General features: G+C 45.4%; 1 protein-coding gene across 11 annotated transcripts in view; it reads left to right on the top strand.

The window, feature by feature from the left end:
• Window positions 1-2,656: 2,656 nt before the first annotated feature.
• HNRNPM (heterogeneous nuclear ribonucleoprotein M) overlaps window positions 2,657-16,551 on the top strand; it is a 41,192-nt gene continuing 27,297 nt past the window's right edge. For 10 of the 11 annotated variants that reach the window (XM_032883805.1, XM_032883804.1, XM_032883800.1 and 7 more), the window contains exons 1-2: window positions 2,657-2,807; window positions 12,381-12,550. In XM_032883805.1, the coding sequence (XP_032739696.1) occupies window positions 2,695-2,807; window positions 12,381-12,550 (283 nt within the window). In that variant the 5' untranslated portion in view covers window positions 2,657-2,694. Of the gene's footprint in view, window positions 2,808-12,380; window positions 12,551-16,551 lie in introns of those variants that run through there. The other variant, XM_032883806.1, reaches the window with a different exon arrangement.

The raw sequence follows: 16,551 nt of genomic DNA, 5'->3' as shown, positions 1-16,551 counted from the left end.
AAAGATGTATTTACTTTTGACGCCTGGGTGGCTCAGTCGGTTAAGCAGCTGCAGTGGGCTCGGGTCATGACCCCAGCGTCCTGAGATCAAGTCCCACATCTGGCTGCTTCTCCCTCTGCCTCTGCCTTCCACTCTGCCTGCCTGTGCCCCTTCTTTCTCTCTCTGACAAATAAATAAAATCTTAAAAAAAAAAAAGATTTATTTATTTGAGACAGAGAAAGAGAATGCATGCGCACACGAGCTGGGGAGAGGAATGAGGCGGTCTCATGCAGATTCCCTGCTGGGCAGGGAGCTCAATGGGGGGCTGGATCCCAGGACTCGGAGATCATGACCTGAGCCAAAATCAAGAGCCGGACGCTTGACCACTTAACCATCCGAGCCACCCAGGTGCCCCTCTTTTGATACTTTTAATTATAGTGAGGAGAAAACTGCCGTTTCGTGCTAGGCAGTCTTTTTTTCCTTATTTTATTTTATTTTATTTTATTTGACAGAGATCACAAGTAGGCAGAGAGGCAGGCAGAGAGAGAGGAGGAAACAGGCTCCCCACTGAGCAGAGAATCTGATGTGGGGCTCCATCCCAGGACCCTGAGATCATGACCTGAGCCAAAGGCAGAGGCTTTAACCCATTGAGCCACCCAGGCGCCCCTAGGCAGTCTTTAATGACCCTTAACTCTAGCAAAAGAAAGAGCAAGTCTTGGGCTCAGAGCTGTTGGTAGTACCGCATGACTGAATTTGTACTTTTTTTTTTTTCTAAGATTTTATTTATTAATTTGAGAGAGAGAGCACGAGCAGGGGGAGAGGCAGAGGCAGAGACAGAAGCAGACTCCCCACTGAGCTGGGAGCCCGATGTGGGGCTCGATCCCAGGACCTGGAGATCATGACCTGAGCCGAAGGCAGCCACTGAACTGAGCCACCCAGGCGCCCCTGAATTTGTACTTTAATGGCATCACCCTCTTATTTTTTACAATAAGCTATTTATAGCAAGTTTCCAGTATGTAGTGTGATGTAAGGCAACATTTAAAAACATATTTAGGGGGAAAAAGTGTCAATTAAAGGAAAGTATGAACAAAATCATAGTTCAGGAGATGGCAAGACCCAGGAATGTGGGCAGCATTGGAGTAAGTCAACCAGCCCATAGAAACCTAGCCTGGAAGTTTGCCTCCTCAACCAAGGCCTGGCTTATTCCTGATTTCCGATTACACTCACTGCAGGAGAGGGACTGGATGTCATCAGGTGGCCTCTTGTCCCGCTGCTTTGCATTTGGACTCTTCTCCCTCATTCTGACAGACTACTGGGGCCTCTTCCATCATCTCTGAGCCTCGCTGAGCAGGCAGATTCAGAGGCTGGTGAGGCTCCATCTGTCCCAGGGACCCCTTGAGTCTAGGAGAGGTCTAAGCGCGAGGAAGGTAAGCTTAGATACCTGTGCAGCCCCAGGAGAACACCTGGTGTGCACAGGGGAATTTAGTAGAGCAGTAGAGCTGAATTTAATTTAGCAGAGGTGGGTGTGGGGGGAGGAGATCCTTGAAGATGGTTGATAGAAGGAAATTCTATGAGACAGAGGAGTTTGGGGAGTAGGTGGGAATGGGGCCTACCCTCTGTGTCAGGCTGGGCTGTCGGAGGTCATCTCTGGGCCCGGAATTCTCAGTCTAGGTCAGAATCGCCAGGCCGCATTAAGCAGCTAGGATGGTATGGCAGATGACATATTTCCCCAGAGCCTGTTGATATACAGCCATTCTGTGAGAGAGGGGGTAAAGAAAACTTAACCTTTGTAAACCTAGAGAGAGTTTGGTGGTTGAATGGGAGCTTCTCTAAGATCCAGTGAAGCATTTCAAAGTTCCAGAGACACTGGGGAGTGGGGTGCTGCGGGGAAATGGAGCTGGAGGCTTCTGAACGTCTTCCCGGGCTCTGGCTTCTTCCCAGGCCCACATCGTTGCCCCAGGACACAACCTTTAGCGCCCTTGAAAACCTGTTTCTGGACAAAGGGATCCAGGGGCAGGCAGAAAGGAACCACCCTCAAGGTTAATGGGCTCGTCTGGCCAGTGACTAATTTCTTCTATCATGTTGGGATTTTTGCCTGTTCATTCACTCAAGAAACATCTATGAGCACACACTAAGTCCTCAGCTACATGTTTCAGTTTTTGGTTAATGCACTCAAGTGAGAGGAACTTAGACCATGAACTCCGCACCCAGGAGCTCCCGACCTGGCGGGGAGACAGGCCGGACAGAGCCCAGGTATTCTTGGTGCAGGATGATACCTGCTTAGGCAGAGAGCATTTTGCACAGCAGTCTTGTCTGGCCAGGCCGGGGTCCTAGGGAACTCCTTTATATTCTAGTAAACAAAACTTTTGCGGCTTCTCTGGGCCAGCTCGGATTAGAGTGGAAGCTGGGAGTGAGTAGGTTCCTGTGGGAAGTTGTGGGAGGGGTGCCTCCCCTCCCCGACTTCGAGACCGGGGGGAAGTATCGTAGGTACCTAACGCAAATTGTTTGCGGTAATGAATGAATAACAGCTGCCGGTCCGCGCTTGCGCGTGGCGGGGGCGTGGCCCCGACCAGGGGCGTGGCCCGTGGCGGGAGGGGACGAGGCGGGAGCGGGCCGCGGCGCGCGCAGGCGTTACTGGTCGCGCCGAGTCACGTGAGCGCGCAGGCGCAGCGGCTCGCATCCAGCTCCCTCACACAAAGCCCAGACGCGGAGAAAATGGCGGCAGGGGTCGAAGCGGCGGCCGAGGTGGCGACGACGGAGACCAAAATGGAGGAGGAGAGCGGCGCGCCCGGCGTGCCAAGCGGCAACGGGGCTCCGGGCCCGAAGGGGTGAGTATTCCACGGCTCCCTGTCCCGGGCCCGGCACCTTCGCGGCGGCCGGCGGCGGCTCCGTTAGGTCTGTTGGTGGTCTCCCACCGGCGCGGCCGCGGCCCGGGCCTTCCTAGCCCGGCCGGCCTGTGGGGGCGGCCTTGGCCGTGAGGAGTGGAGCCGGGCCGCCCCGTGAGCGCCTCAAGGATCGCCCTCTCCTCCCAGGACGCGGACCTCGGCTCCGCCGGCCCGTGCAGGCCGGGCCCGACGCCGAGGCCTGAGGCCGGGCCCCTGCGCACGGGGATGATGGCGCGGGTTCGGGAAGCTGGGAGTTGCGGAGTCCGCCGCCCGCTAGCCTGTCGAGTGACCTTGGGTTGAGTGGTTTCACAACTCCCCTCCCCTACGGCCCCGGGTCTCAGTTTCGCGATCCGTAAAGTGGGGGGAGGGGAGGGCGTGCGCGCGCAGCAATTCGCGCGCGGTGAGCCCCGGTAAACGGCAGCCGGGGTAAGGCGGTTAGGTTTCGGCAGGGACCTCGAGGCCGGTTCGGGGCGCCACCTCTTCCTTTAACCCTCCCCCGCCCCGCGGGGAGTTGCCTCGGTCGGAACCGCCGCTAGCCCCATGCTCTGGCCCCGACTCGAGTCCCTCGCGGCGTCCCTCGCGCCGCTCGCGGCGTCTCGCGCCTCCCAGGTGCGCAGTAGGTAATTGTAGAGAGTTCGCGTCTGCTGCTCAGGGTTCACCCTTAGAAACAACCAAACAAAGGGGGGGGGGCGGGAAGAAAGCTCCTCTTCCGTGTTCCAGGGGCAGATTTTTCCCTCATTAGGCGGGCTCGCCGGCTTGCGAACTTCCTCACCTTTTCTAGTCCAGCATAGGGCTCTGTCTTGGGGTTCCTGGTTTTTCGAGTTTAATTAAAGCTTTAACGCATCATCTTGTGTCCCCGTGAGACCCAGCCATTCCGATAGCAGTCACCTGAAAGACGCGGAGAGACGTGGCCACAACCTACAGCTGGGAGGAGAGGGGACGCCTGGGCGCACAGTTGATTTTCTACAAATTGTTTAAAAATTGTTGTAACACACATAACATACGATTTACAGCTTTAACCGTTTTTGATTGTGCGATTCAGTGACGTGAAGTGCGTTCACAGTGTTGTGCTACTGTCATCCCCTGTCCCCGTCCAGAACTTTATCATCTTCCCAAACTGGAGCGCTTACACTTGAACTTATTCTCCGTCTTTCCGCAGCTGCTGGTCACTTCTGTTACAGGTTTCTGTCTTTTTTATGAATTTGCCTTCCCACAGAGTTTTAGTGTGCATAACTAGAGTTTGTGGATATTGAAAGGTTATGCGCTTAAATTGGCTTTATGAGAATGAGCATTCGGTAAATACTGGCTTTGTTAAACTTTCTCTCCTTAGGTGGGGAGGAACAAAATACCATGGTTACTGGTCCTGAGAAATCAACAGAAAGGCATCCTGGAAGTATTCCCAACACTTTGCTGTTGAAAATGGGAAGAGATGTGCTTATGTGGACTTTTTTCATCATCTTTTGGGGAGCCTACTGGGATTTCTGAGGGCCATTTTTGGGGGCCTTTAAGATACATTTATTTCCGGTGTTTCTTTTTTCTTTCAAAGCATTTATTACAGGATGAAGTACTGCTAGAACCGGGTTAGGTGGTAAGTTTGGTTATAGATTATAGCGGCTGGGGTATGTTTTTCAGATTTCCCTTTTTCCACTGTTCATTTTCAGGTAGTCATTTTGTGGCTGATTCACTTAACGTGTGCACAGTTAGAAAGAACCGGAAGATTTTAGAGATAAAATAGCCCTTGTTGAAAAGACCCTAGAGCCTAGGACTGCCTAATCCTGGATATTTTGGGGAGATAGTAACATTTAGATCTATTTTGTAGGGCTTGTGGATTTTTTTTTTTTTTTTTTGGTATGAGGAAGCTCTTGAAACAGCTCTTTAGAATAAAGCCCTGACCCAGAGGAGGAAGCAATTTACATTTCTGTTGTAGGGTAATTTGGCTGTGATAGAAGTAAAAGGAGTTACCTGGCGGGAAGCCTGGAGGGCCCACGTCCGTCCAGCCTAACCTGCTGGGGGGCCAGGAGATGTACCTTTGGTTGGAGAGGGATGAAAAACAAGGATTGGGGAGAGGCTGAGAGGAGAGTGCCCAAAGAGTAGGGATTTGAGTATATGCTTTGCATATTTGTAAGAAACTGAAGCTGCTGTGGCACTTAATGCTAAAACACTGGGAGCCAGCTGGTGAGCAATGAATTCCAGGCTAAAGAATCTAGATTTTTATCTTGAAAGCCTTTGAGGGATGGGAATGGAGTGAAACTTAGTTCTTCTGACCCGTGTGTCCCAGGAGTGGAGCAATGAGCAAGCAGGCTTGATTGAGGACCCCAGATAGGAAAGCTTATTTTTCAGTTCATTTTTTTCTGGGTGTGGAAGGTGGATTTGTTTTATTTTGATGAGAAATCTTCCATCTAAAAGGCAAATAAGATTCAGAGTTAAGAGTATATTTAGTTAGGGAAGAAGTATTCATTTCAGAGGACTATTCGAGGGTTTAGGTGTGTGTCTGTCTGCCCCCCCCAATAAGTGAAGGTTGTACCATATATTTAAAATCAGTGACTTAACCTATTCCTTTTCTAGATTAAACTTGTGACTGAATCAGAAAATTGAGAGATGGAGGTTATTTAAAAAAAAATTATATTTAGTATAGATTGCCAGGGAGGTAACATTGTGATAACTCTGTTTTAGAACTGAAAAAAATTTTTTTAAGCAATCGAGAAAACTTGGGTTAAGGAAATTGACTCAGAAACTAGGGGTGACCATCTAGACTCTTAAGGCCCTAGTTGCTTCCACAGTGCTATCCTGGTAACCTCTAAACACAGTCATTGAAAGTGTTTTATTTAAACCACGTTCTCCACTTCGCAATGATTTGAGTGCTGTAGTTTAAAAAGTGACTGTATACTTGATAAAGGATTTTTGAAGCACAGTAGATTGTGAACTGAACTTCAGAGAGGGTTCTGTATTATTTGAATGAATGCTGCCAGCTCTTGACTTTGACTCTCTGGTTTTATTCATGGCTAGGCGAAGAGATACAAATCTGCGAAGATTAGGTTGTTTCATGGACTCTCCCATGATCATGTTTTACAGTCACAGAGTTGAAAGCATTGAGTTGCTGCTCCTTTGGGCAGTCCGTAATGAGTGCAGTGCCTAAGCGTCCTCAGCCACCACCCTGGTGGGCTTGTTTTAATCACTATGTCAAGGTAGAAGACTAGGAATGGATCAGTTCCCCTCAAGAAAATTATTGGTACAGAAATATATCCGTGCCCCAGTTACTGGGTGCCAAGTTGTCTTTAAACCTGTAGGTGTGGATGGTCATCTCCTTTTACAGAGGAAGGAGCTGAGGCCCAGCAAAGACCGTGGTGTTGCTGTATAGACCTGGATGTGTGGTGCTTAGTCACCTGTAGTGCTTCCCCTTTGGATATTGTACTGGACATTGACCAAACTGCTTTTTGTTAGGTTGTTTGTTGATTCCCATAGCATCCCTGGGGGCTACCCTGAATACAGGTTATGCTGGTTTCGCTGGTAAAGAAACAGGTACGGAGTTTGAGTTGCAAGGGTGGTTGAGTGGTGGATCTGGAGCTAGAAGAGCGCCAGGACTAGCGCTCTGTGCGCTAAGTGCATTAGAGAGCTTGGGGCCTGACATAAGGGATGATTTTCAGGGGGCTTGTTGGGGGAGAAGGAGTCTTTGCTCTCGGGACAGGTGATCAGGATTTCAGGGTGTTGGGAGTTGCCATTTCAGACTATACTCTTCATTGAAAAGCTGAAAGTGGTGAGAGTATTGAACTCTCTGAAGTGTAAGAGGGGTTAGGGATTCAGCAAATGGAGCAGTTTTTGTGGAGCAGGAACTGTCCTTATAGTTGCGGTGTTTAGGTACAGTATAATTCTTGTTCGGTGGAGCAGTGACGTGAAAAAATGGATTTTCAAAGAATGCAGTCAGTGAGTGAAATAGTTCCCAAGCCGTATTAGACATACTTCATTTTCATGACTCGGAGGTATTTACAGATATTTTAGGCTTGTGACTTTTTTTTTTTTTTTTTAAGATTTTATTTATTTATTTGACAGAGATGACAAGTAGAGAGGCAGGCAGAGAAAGAGGGGGAAGCAGGTTCCCTGCTGAGCAGAGAGCCCGATGCGGATCATGACCTGAGCTGAAGGCAGAGGCTTTAACCCACTGAGCCACCTAGGCGCCCCAAGGCTTGTGTTTTGATGTATTGTGAAATAGACTGTTAGAAAAAATTTTTATTTCTGTTTGGTCTACTTAGACCTTAAGGTGGGTGATTGGGTGCCAGAATAGACAGTGTTCATTGGCAGTTGGGAATTGAGAGCCAGTTAGCAAGGAGAGCATCAGTAAGAGATTTAGCTGGCCTAGGTAGGTCTCTTATTGTGGTTTCCGATGTTTTGAAAGATTCCATATTTGATACTTTATGTTGGAGTTACAAGTAAGTTATTGGATCAGGTTTGAAATTTAATGAACATAAGTAGAAACTTAAAAAATTGTATTCTTGGCACAATAAGCTGTACATAATGGAAATGTGCAGCATAAGTGTCAATATTATGAATCCCTCCCTGAGTTAAGGGAATAAATGTGTCCATGATCCCAGCAATTTTTTCTCACTCTGTAATCTTCTCAGTCCTCTGTTTCTCCATCCCAGGCAGCATTTCTGTCCAGTGGACATTTGGAAGTGTCTTGGAGATATTTTTGATTTTTGCCTTCAGGACTGAAGGATTGATTGGGTTGCTACTAAGATCTCTGGGGTAGAAGTTGGGGATGCACGTGGCAGACCCACAGAACAGAGCTGTTGTTCCAGAATATCCGTGGTGCTGAGGTTGAGAAACCCTGCTGTGGATTAATTTGCCAGATTAGATTTTCTCAAATATAAAATTTTATATGATGGTATCATACTGTATTGTAACCCTTTTGTTTGGTTTCTTCGAGTGCTTCTTGTTGAATGTAGTTGTTACTTTTTGTTGCTGAGAAGTATTTCAATTTACGGATCTACTACAACTTGGTTTTTCATTTACTTGTTTAGTACATAGATAGCTGAGTTTGGGACATTACAAATAGTGTTGCTGTGAACACTTAAGGTTCAAGTTTTTGTATGGATATACACTTTCTCTTGGAAAAGTATCTAGCTGCAGATGATTGGGTCATATGGTAGGTGTGTGTTTAACCTTTTTAATGTCTATAATTAAATTTGGGGTGTTTGGGATTGAGCAATTTTGTCAGTGTTGTCAAAATATAATCTTAAAAAAATGTACTTCTTGGGGGCACCTAGGTGGCTCAGTGGGTTAGGCCTCTGCCTTCGGCTCAGGTCATGATCTCAGGGTCCTGGGATGAAGTCCCACGACGGGCTCTCAGCAGGGAGCCTGCCCTCATCCCCCCCCCCCACTTGTGATCTCTGTTTGTCAAATAAATAAATAAAATCTTCAAACCACATGGAAACAAACCAGAGAAAGCCACGTACTTTTATTTTTTTTATTTTTTTATTTTTTTATTTTTTTTTAAAGATTTTATTTATTCATTTGACAGATCACAAGTAGGCAGAGAGGCAGGCAGAGAGAGGAGGAAGCAGGCTCCCCGCTGAGCAGAGAGCCCGATGCGGGGCTCGATCCCAGGACCCTGAGATCACGACCCGAGCTGAAGGCAGAGGCTTTAAACCACTGAGCCACCCAGGTGCCCCAAAGCCACGTACTTTTAAAAGGTTTTTGGAGTTAAGTGTTATAAATATCTTGGGGCTAGAGAAGACTATTCCCCAAATTTTATCCTGAAGATAAATGAGAAAATGGAATTGGATATTTCATTTTATTTTACTTTTTTCAGATTTTTATTTATTTGGCAGAGAGAGAACAGGAGAGGGAATACAAGCAGGGGAGTAGGAGAGGGAGAAGCAGGCTTCCCGTTGAGCAGGGAGCCAGGGGAGCCTAGTGCAGGGCTCAATCCCAGAACCCTGAGATCATGGCCTGAGCTGAAGGCATGATGACATTTTTATTTTACTTTAAAAAACAATTTTTTTTTTAAGATTTTATTTATTTGACAGGGATCACAAGTAAGCAGAGAGGCAGGGTGCGGGATCACAAGTAAGCAGAGAGCAGGACCCTGGGATCATGACCTGAGCTGAAGGCAGAGGCTTAACCCACTGAGCCACCCAGGCGCCCCTGGACATTTTTAAAAACGAACTTTTCAGGATACCACTCTTAGAACTCTATTAGCTGTATTTGAATATGTACATTGAGTGAGATATCTTTGAGGGTGGTTTACAATTCTGTGTTAAGAAGGATTAGTGGTATAGAGATTATATAAGAAAAAATAAAATTTTAGAAAGGGGCACTTGGCTGGCCCAGTTGGTAGAGCATGTGATTTTTTTTTTTTTAAACATCTATTTCTTTTTCTTTTTTCTTTTTTTTTAAGATTTTATTTATTTATTTGACAGACACAGATCACAAGTAGGCAGAGAAGCAGGCAGAGAGAGAGAGGAGGAAGCAGGCTCCCCGCTGAGCCGAGAGCCCGATGCGGGGCTTGATCCCAGGACCCTGGGATCATGACCTGAGCCGAAGGCAGAGGCTTTAACCCACTGAGCCACCCAGGTGCCCCGAGCATGTGATTCTTGATCTCAGAGTTGTGAGTTCAAGCCCCACATTGGGCATAGAGATTACTTAAAAAAAAAAAAAAAATTGCTGGTGATCGCTGAGTTTATGAAAATGTAAATTTTTTAAGAAGCTGGAAGTGACGAGATCGTTCTCACTCCATTTACTTGGGATGAAACTTCTCAGACAGTGGAAATGATTAGCCAGAGGAGGATTTGGGTAGAGTGCTGTGCTCACATCTTGGACATAATCCATCTGAGCTGCTTTCTTGGTGGTGAGCCACGTGATGGGGATTAACCCCGAACCAGATACCAGTGTCTGTGGTCAGACCGGGTAGCTAGCCGTTTTTAGCCATAATTATCTGCAGAATATGGGCTGGACATTTTGTTACCTGCTTTGACTGTAATTAGTTATTTATATATTTTGTAACTGATAGAGGAGGTAAGCAGGTGTGTGAAAACACAGACTGGGACTATTACTGTGTCATGGACCTTGTGTCAGAATAATGGTTTTTAATGTGATTATAGAGCGTGTGGGTTTCAAAAGACCAGTTATATTAAAATACGTTTTTGTCCACAGACCCTCTCTGGAGGTCCATGGTTGGTGCTCTGCATTTTATGAATTTTTACTAACACTTGCCTTTTTATCTGCCAGGAGCAAGAGACGCGTTGGCAAATATGCTCTGTCGGGCAGACTTCGGTGTGGAGCTTTCATACGGAGTAGACAGGTGGCCTCTGTGATGGTTGAGGGTTTCCTTTGAGATCTGCTTGTGCTGTGCAGCCAGACTGAGGAGGATCTGTTATTAACTTGGGGTAGACAGAGTAGAATTCTAGGAATTTGCAGATTGCAGTAGCTGTATCCCTCCGTATCTGCTAGCCTCTGTGAAGGAATTCTGTTTATTGCATGTTGATATGTGTGAAATCATGAGGAAACTGCCTTTCTTACTTTTGCCTAGGCGAGGATACCTTCACGGGGTTACCACTTGGAACCCTTGTGTTTGGATAGGAGAGACCAACAGGGGAAAAAAAAACCCCAAAACCTTGGGGCTACAAAAAGTTGCTAACTTTAAAAATTTTCCAAGTGGAGTGGCTGGCTGACTTAGTTGGTAGAGCATGTGACTTTTGATCTCAGGGTCCTGAGGTTAAGCCCCACATAGCTTACTTAAAAAAAAAAATTATTTTTTAGATCCGAGTAAATATGTTACAAGAACAAAGTCCTCTAGCTGTCATCTTGTATTTGAACATTACCTCTCCCACACAAGGAAGACATATCCTAGAATAAATATCAGCCCTTTAATTAAATAAAGGTAGGCTTATAAATCATTAATACCATAATCTTGGCTTTTTGTTTTTCCATTTTTGTCATGGATCACAAAGTCTCTGCTAGGCTCTGTGGTTTGGGAGTTGCTGGATTTTCACCGGTGGAAAGCATAGGGGTTGGTAAGCAGAAAGTGCAGGACGCAGTGCAGGAAGTGGAGGAACTTCCTATGTCTGCCAGATCCCAGTTGTTCCTGGTCACCTCTCACTGGTGTGTCTGCCTGTGGTCGCTGCACCTGAGTGGGCAGCTCGTGGAGTAGCTTCACTTGACCCGCCCATGCGTGGTCCCCGGGCTGCGCGCAGCGATCTGTTTCTCTGTGCTGTGGCCTAGGCTTCCAGGCTGATGTCTGGTTCTGTGTTTTTGGAAGTTTGCTTTTCTTCTGAAACTTACGTCATGTCCTAACCTAAACCGAATTTGTATCTGTGGAGCTTAGAAATGAAGTGTTAGTGTGGAGATGCTGGACACACAAAGGTAAAGAATATTACAAGTAAAGCTGTGCCGAAAAAGCAGGCCGCTTTAGCCGAAGGTGGCATCTTTTCCTGTGTATTGTCTTACCTATTTGGGTCGGTTAGACTTCAGTTTTCCTAGGGTTGTATAGAAAATGGCTTTTTTCTGGTAAAAACAAAACAAAAACTTTGTTATTGTGGTAAAATGTATATATAAAATTTGTCATTTTAACCATTTTAAGTGTATAGTTTAGTGGCAGTAAGTGCTGTGTTGTGCACTGTACCACTGTCTATTTTCAGAACTTTATCATCCCAAACAGAAACTCTCATCCGTGAAACAGTAACTCCCCATTCCCACCTCCCCCAAGCTTCTGGTAACCTCTCTTCTGTCTCTGTGCCTGGCTTATTTTGCTTAGTATAGTGTTTTCAGACTTCATCTGTGTTGCAGCAGCTATCAGCAAGCATTTCATGCCTTTTGTGGCTGGATAATATTCCATTGTATGGCTATACCACATTTTCTTTATTCTCTTCATCTGTTGGTGGGCACTTGGGTTGTTTCCACCTCTTGGCTATTAAGAAGAATGCTGCTGTTTGGCGTACAAGTATCTGCTCCTTCACTTCTTTTGGATCTGTACCCCCGGAGTGGAATTGTTGGGTCATATGGTAATTATGTGTTCTCACTTTTTGAGTGACTGCCCAAATTTTCTGTAGTGGCCGCACCATTTTATATTCCTATTTAAAAAAATAATTTCCCCCCGGAACAAAATGATAGTTTTTCTTTGTGAGGTTAAAACTGGTTGGGCCTATAGGCACCAGCTTGTTTCTGTTCCATATAGTATATAGTCTTGCAAATCTTCCCTTCTCTTTTCCTGTTTCTGGCATGAAGTTAAAGCACTTTGGGCCAGGAGTTGGCCTCTTTTGCCCATCTCTGTTAAAGCCCCTAGGAATGTATGAAGGCGTAGGAGAGCAGTTTCTTGGGAATGGCTTCTTGATAAGTGGGTTTTAAGGATAGTGCACTACTGTACCTTTCTGTTCTATGAGCACTTGAGTTTGAATGTGTCAGATCAAAGTCAATATTAGTCTTGTGTTGGATGTAACTGTGTGGAATTGTAAACCTGGCAAATCAAATACTGTCTTTCATATTGTGCTAACATATGGACCCTTTTTTTCCCTTCGAATTCAGTGAAGGAGAGCGACCTACTCAGAATGAGAAGAGGAAGGAGAAAAACATAAAAAGAGGAGGCAATCGCTTTGAGCCATATGCCAATCCAACTAAAAGATACAGAGCCTTCATTACAAACATACCTTTTGATGTGAAATGGCAGTCACTTAAAGACCTGGTTAAAGAAAAAGGTAATGGTACTGGTGGTCGAGTAGGGTAAGAAGGTTGATGTGTCATCTTTTCTGTGGCTAATTCCTTGGTTATTTTTTTGTCAGTGGAAGTTGATCTGGGTAGAGCATGTGTTCTGTCCACGCTTGAGAGTTAAGCCGCTTTACCCACCCTACTTTTTTGTGTGGTCATGCACCTGTGTGTCAAACAGGGTGGTTTGTATGGTCCTTTGGCCTACAAATGATTTTACTGGCTTAATATGGTTAATAGGGCTTTGATTAAGCTTGAGGGGAACCTCTTTGTGTTGAGGAAATTTTTTGATTTCTTCATATTAGGTGGGAGAGGTTTTTCCTTTAAAAATTTTTTTTAAAGCTTCTTTAATTCTGGAGGGAAGGTAGTTTGCTTAAATTTTGTGGATGTCTTCCTGGGATCAAAATTTGGTAGTTGGAACTTGTGCTGCTCAGATTCTAAATTCTAAACCATTAGCTTGTATTTAAACTGTTAGGCTTTTTCCCTGGGCAGAAACCTGGGTTAGATCGGCAATCGGAGAGCTCCAGATAAGGCATCTGCTACATGATGCTTTGCTTTCAGGTGCACTTCGGTAGCGGCCCAGTGTCCAGATTCTGGCCTCGGGCAGGGGAAGCAACTGAAGCTCTGCTGCCACCAGGAGGTCCTAGGAGGCTGGTTGTCCCCGTGGTCCTCTGCCTCACCCCCTGTGCACACCATGTGTATCCTCTTTCTTTCCACATTCTCGTTCTGTGCTTTTGTCTTCCTTTCTTTCCTGATTCTTGGCCCTGCTGGTGGCACTCAGGGCTAAAGAGATTGCTCAGCCCTGGTTTAGACAAAACTACTGATAGAGAACAATGTGTCTGATGCCTTGAGGTCTCCAAGGGAAACCTAGAATCAAATTACCCTTAAATGGAGTCTTTTTGAAGGACTGAAAGGTATTGGTTTTCTGGAGCATTCCTAATGAAAAGAGATTCAAGCTTGAATTGTCAAATGATTAACATTCAGTGGCAGAGATGCTACTTGGATAGGCTATTTTGGTATGTGTACTGGTGCTCCCAGCATTGGGTTTTGAAATTATGACTGGCCCACTGCCATCATTGTCCCATCACTTAATTTGACCATGACATGCCAGAAGCACTAGGCACTGTGAACTTCTCTGTACATTCATGTAGGCTGCTCCCATGTAGTAGTTCTCCAGATAACATGGATGGAAAAACGTTTGGTGTGAGATTTGTTTTCCTGCCTTGATCAGCCAAATCATTCCTGCCAATGCTCCTAGGGCAAGAGTGAAGTTTCTTCTTTTCGTCTGAAGGGCGTGTCATGTGGCATCCCAGATGCAGTGTTCTTGGTTTTTGGGACTGCTGCTTCAATACAAGCTTAGAATTTCTGTACAGTACAGTTGGGTCTCATTCGAATTAGTTTTTGGAATAACCCCCAAATTTGTGTTCTCGTGATTTGGTTGAACCGCTGAATCGATACTTCCATTGATAATAAGGTATAGTAGTTCCAAGAACCAGGAATGTGGCTTTGAAAACGCAATTGTTAGAATTTTGTACGAGATTGCAGGCCAAATTATTTTTTTATTTTTAGGAGTGTGTGAACCAGTTTTGGGACATGATGGATAAAGTAGGTGACATTTTTACTGCTTTACCATTCAGTAATTCAGTTTTGGAAGCCTTAAAGCTGGTAGCAGCAGCAGCCATGACGTTTCTGGATGTAGAAGCAGTTCACCTCAATTTCCTATTAAGTGTGGGGCCAGCCTGGTGGTTTATTTGGATACTTCCAAACTGGTTCTCATATTCCCCTGGCATACTGCTACGAATGCCCTGGCTCAGCCCTTTCAGTGTATTTTTTGGTGGTGTAATTTAGAATTACAGGTGTGCAGTAAATAAGTTATTTTAAACAAATCTTAAAATGTTCTTGTTTAGAGCTCCCCTGTATAGGTTAAATTAATTATTTTTCTGTTTAAATTACTTGTATTGTGGGTGAAAGAGTTTCATAAGAGAGAATTTTTTTACGGTAATGCTTCTGTTCAGCACGTGAGGTCTGAAGAAATTTACTGTTCACATACACAGGTCTCTTCAAAAATGTCCTCCTTTTTGTTAGGTTTAAAATTGCATTCATTCATGTCTTGGCATACAGATAATATGTTTAGGTGGTTATCGGAAATCTGAAGTATTTACTTGAAGCCTGTTGTAAGTTTTCGTTTTTTGAAGACTTGTTACTGCAGCTGGGGGCACTTACCACCCTAAAAGTCTCAAGGTCACCTCCAGAGTGGGCCAGCTGTGGATACCTGACTCACTACAACTCTGCCACTTTATTGGTCTGCATCTTAAGAGTTCTGTTATTTCAGGAAACCAGCAGAATAAGCTAGAATTAGTTGTCTTCAACTTAAAGGTCTAGAAAGTGTCCTGTAACTGCCACACTGTCTAACTGCTGCCTCTCAGAAGTGGACTAGTAGCTTCCAGGTGGCAAGACAGGAGCTTTTCTAAGGCTCACCATGCCTAAGATGGCTCATGGACCCTTTCCTAATTCCTGATCTTTCCCCCCTTCTTGGCCACCAAGTGTATATACTCTGTCTTAAATTTGAACATTTAGCAACATTCTAGGAGATCCTATTAATGATACAGTGATTGTGTGAATTGGTCACTTTATTTTTTTCTCCTGGATGGGATCACAGAGCTTGTCTGGGGCCCAGCTGTTTGGTGGCAGTATCATGAAATCAGCACTGATGAATTTAAAGAGAAAAATAAGTATTGAGAACTTTGTTTTGTTCTGAGCCAGGCTACCCCCCCCCCCTTTTTTTTTTTGGCTTATGCACCGCCCCCTCCCTCCCCCGGCAAGTTTCGGATGTGGATTAAACAGCTTTCATAGCTTGTAGAATCATGTGAGCTTTGCCCTTCCTGCCCTAAGTGTCCTCATGGAACAGAGGAAGGGTTTCTGTTGTCCTTCCTTTTGATCATGCTGATTTTTTAACAGAGATAGTACATGGGACAAATGGCTGCTGTGAACACCACAGAGTTGCTAAATTGAAAAAAAAAAAAAATTGAGAGCCAGTGTAATTGGAGATCAGGATTGGAGATTGTCACGTCAAGTTTGCAGATGCTTTCACAGTCTCACAGCCTACCTGATTTTCATCACTGGAGACAGATTGGGATCACATGAAACGTGTTTGACCTTAAGGACTAGGTGAAAAAGGTGACCTTGGGAATTTTAAACTTAAATCACATTGTGCTGCATTACTGCGAAGTCCTCTGTGGGTGAAGAAAGCTCATTACTGGGCTGCTTATTCTCCTGACCTTACCAGGGAGTTGGCACCATCGAGGTGGGGCATTTGTAAAGAGACAGGCCTGAGCTGGACCTGCAGTGAGTAAACATGGGAGCACCATGTGAGGAATAAAGGAACATCAGTGATGGAGTTTGCTCTCAATCCCAAGTTTACCAGCAGTCAGTTTAACTTGTGTAAGCAAAGATTTCTTTAAGCACTTAATCCTCTGTCTTCATTTAATGGCTTGCCTTTTTTTTTTTTTTTTTTAAGATATATTTATTTTGAGAGAGTGCGCGTGAGAGAGTGCATGTGCTGGGGCAGAGGCAGTGGGAGAGAGTGTCTCGGGCAGACTCCACATGCGGAGTGTGGAATACTAATGTGGGGCCTGGTCCCTTGACCCTGCGATCATGACCTGAGCCAAAACCGAGTTGGACACTTAACCCACTGAGCCACCCCGGGGCCCCTGATGGGATTGTTTTAAGTAAATTTCAAATTCCAGCTGATTAGGAAACTGAGGCTCAGAGAGCAAGCGTAGTCCAAAAGAAAGTGTTTGTTGGCTCTTGAAGACAACCTACATTGTGGGGTTGTGGAGCTAAAGTTTCTTTTCTTTCTGTCTTTTTTTTTTTTTTAAAGATTTTATTTATTTATTTGAGTGAGAGAGAGAGCACGCATGAGCAGGGAGAGGGTCAGAGGGAGAAGCAGACTCCCCGCAGAGCTGGGAGCCCAACACAGGACTCGATCCTGGGA

The sequence above is a fragment of the Lontra canadensis genome, unplaced genomic scaffold (genome assembly GCF_010015895.1).
Source record: "Lontra canadensis isolate GAN:19392208 unplaced genomic scaffold, GSC_riverotter_1.0 scaffold88, whole genome shotgun sequence".
NCBI classification, from domain to species: Eukaryota; Metazoa; Chordata; class Mammalia; order Carnivora; family Mustelidae; genus Lontra; species Lontra canadensis.
The sequence above is the reverse complement of the archived record's forward strand: the minus strand, read 5'-3'. Positions and strand labels throughout refer to the sequence as shown.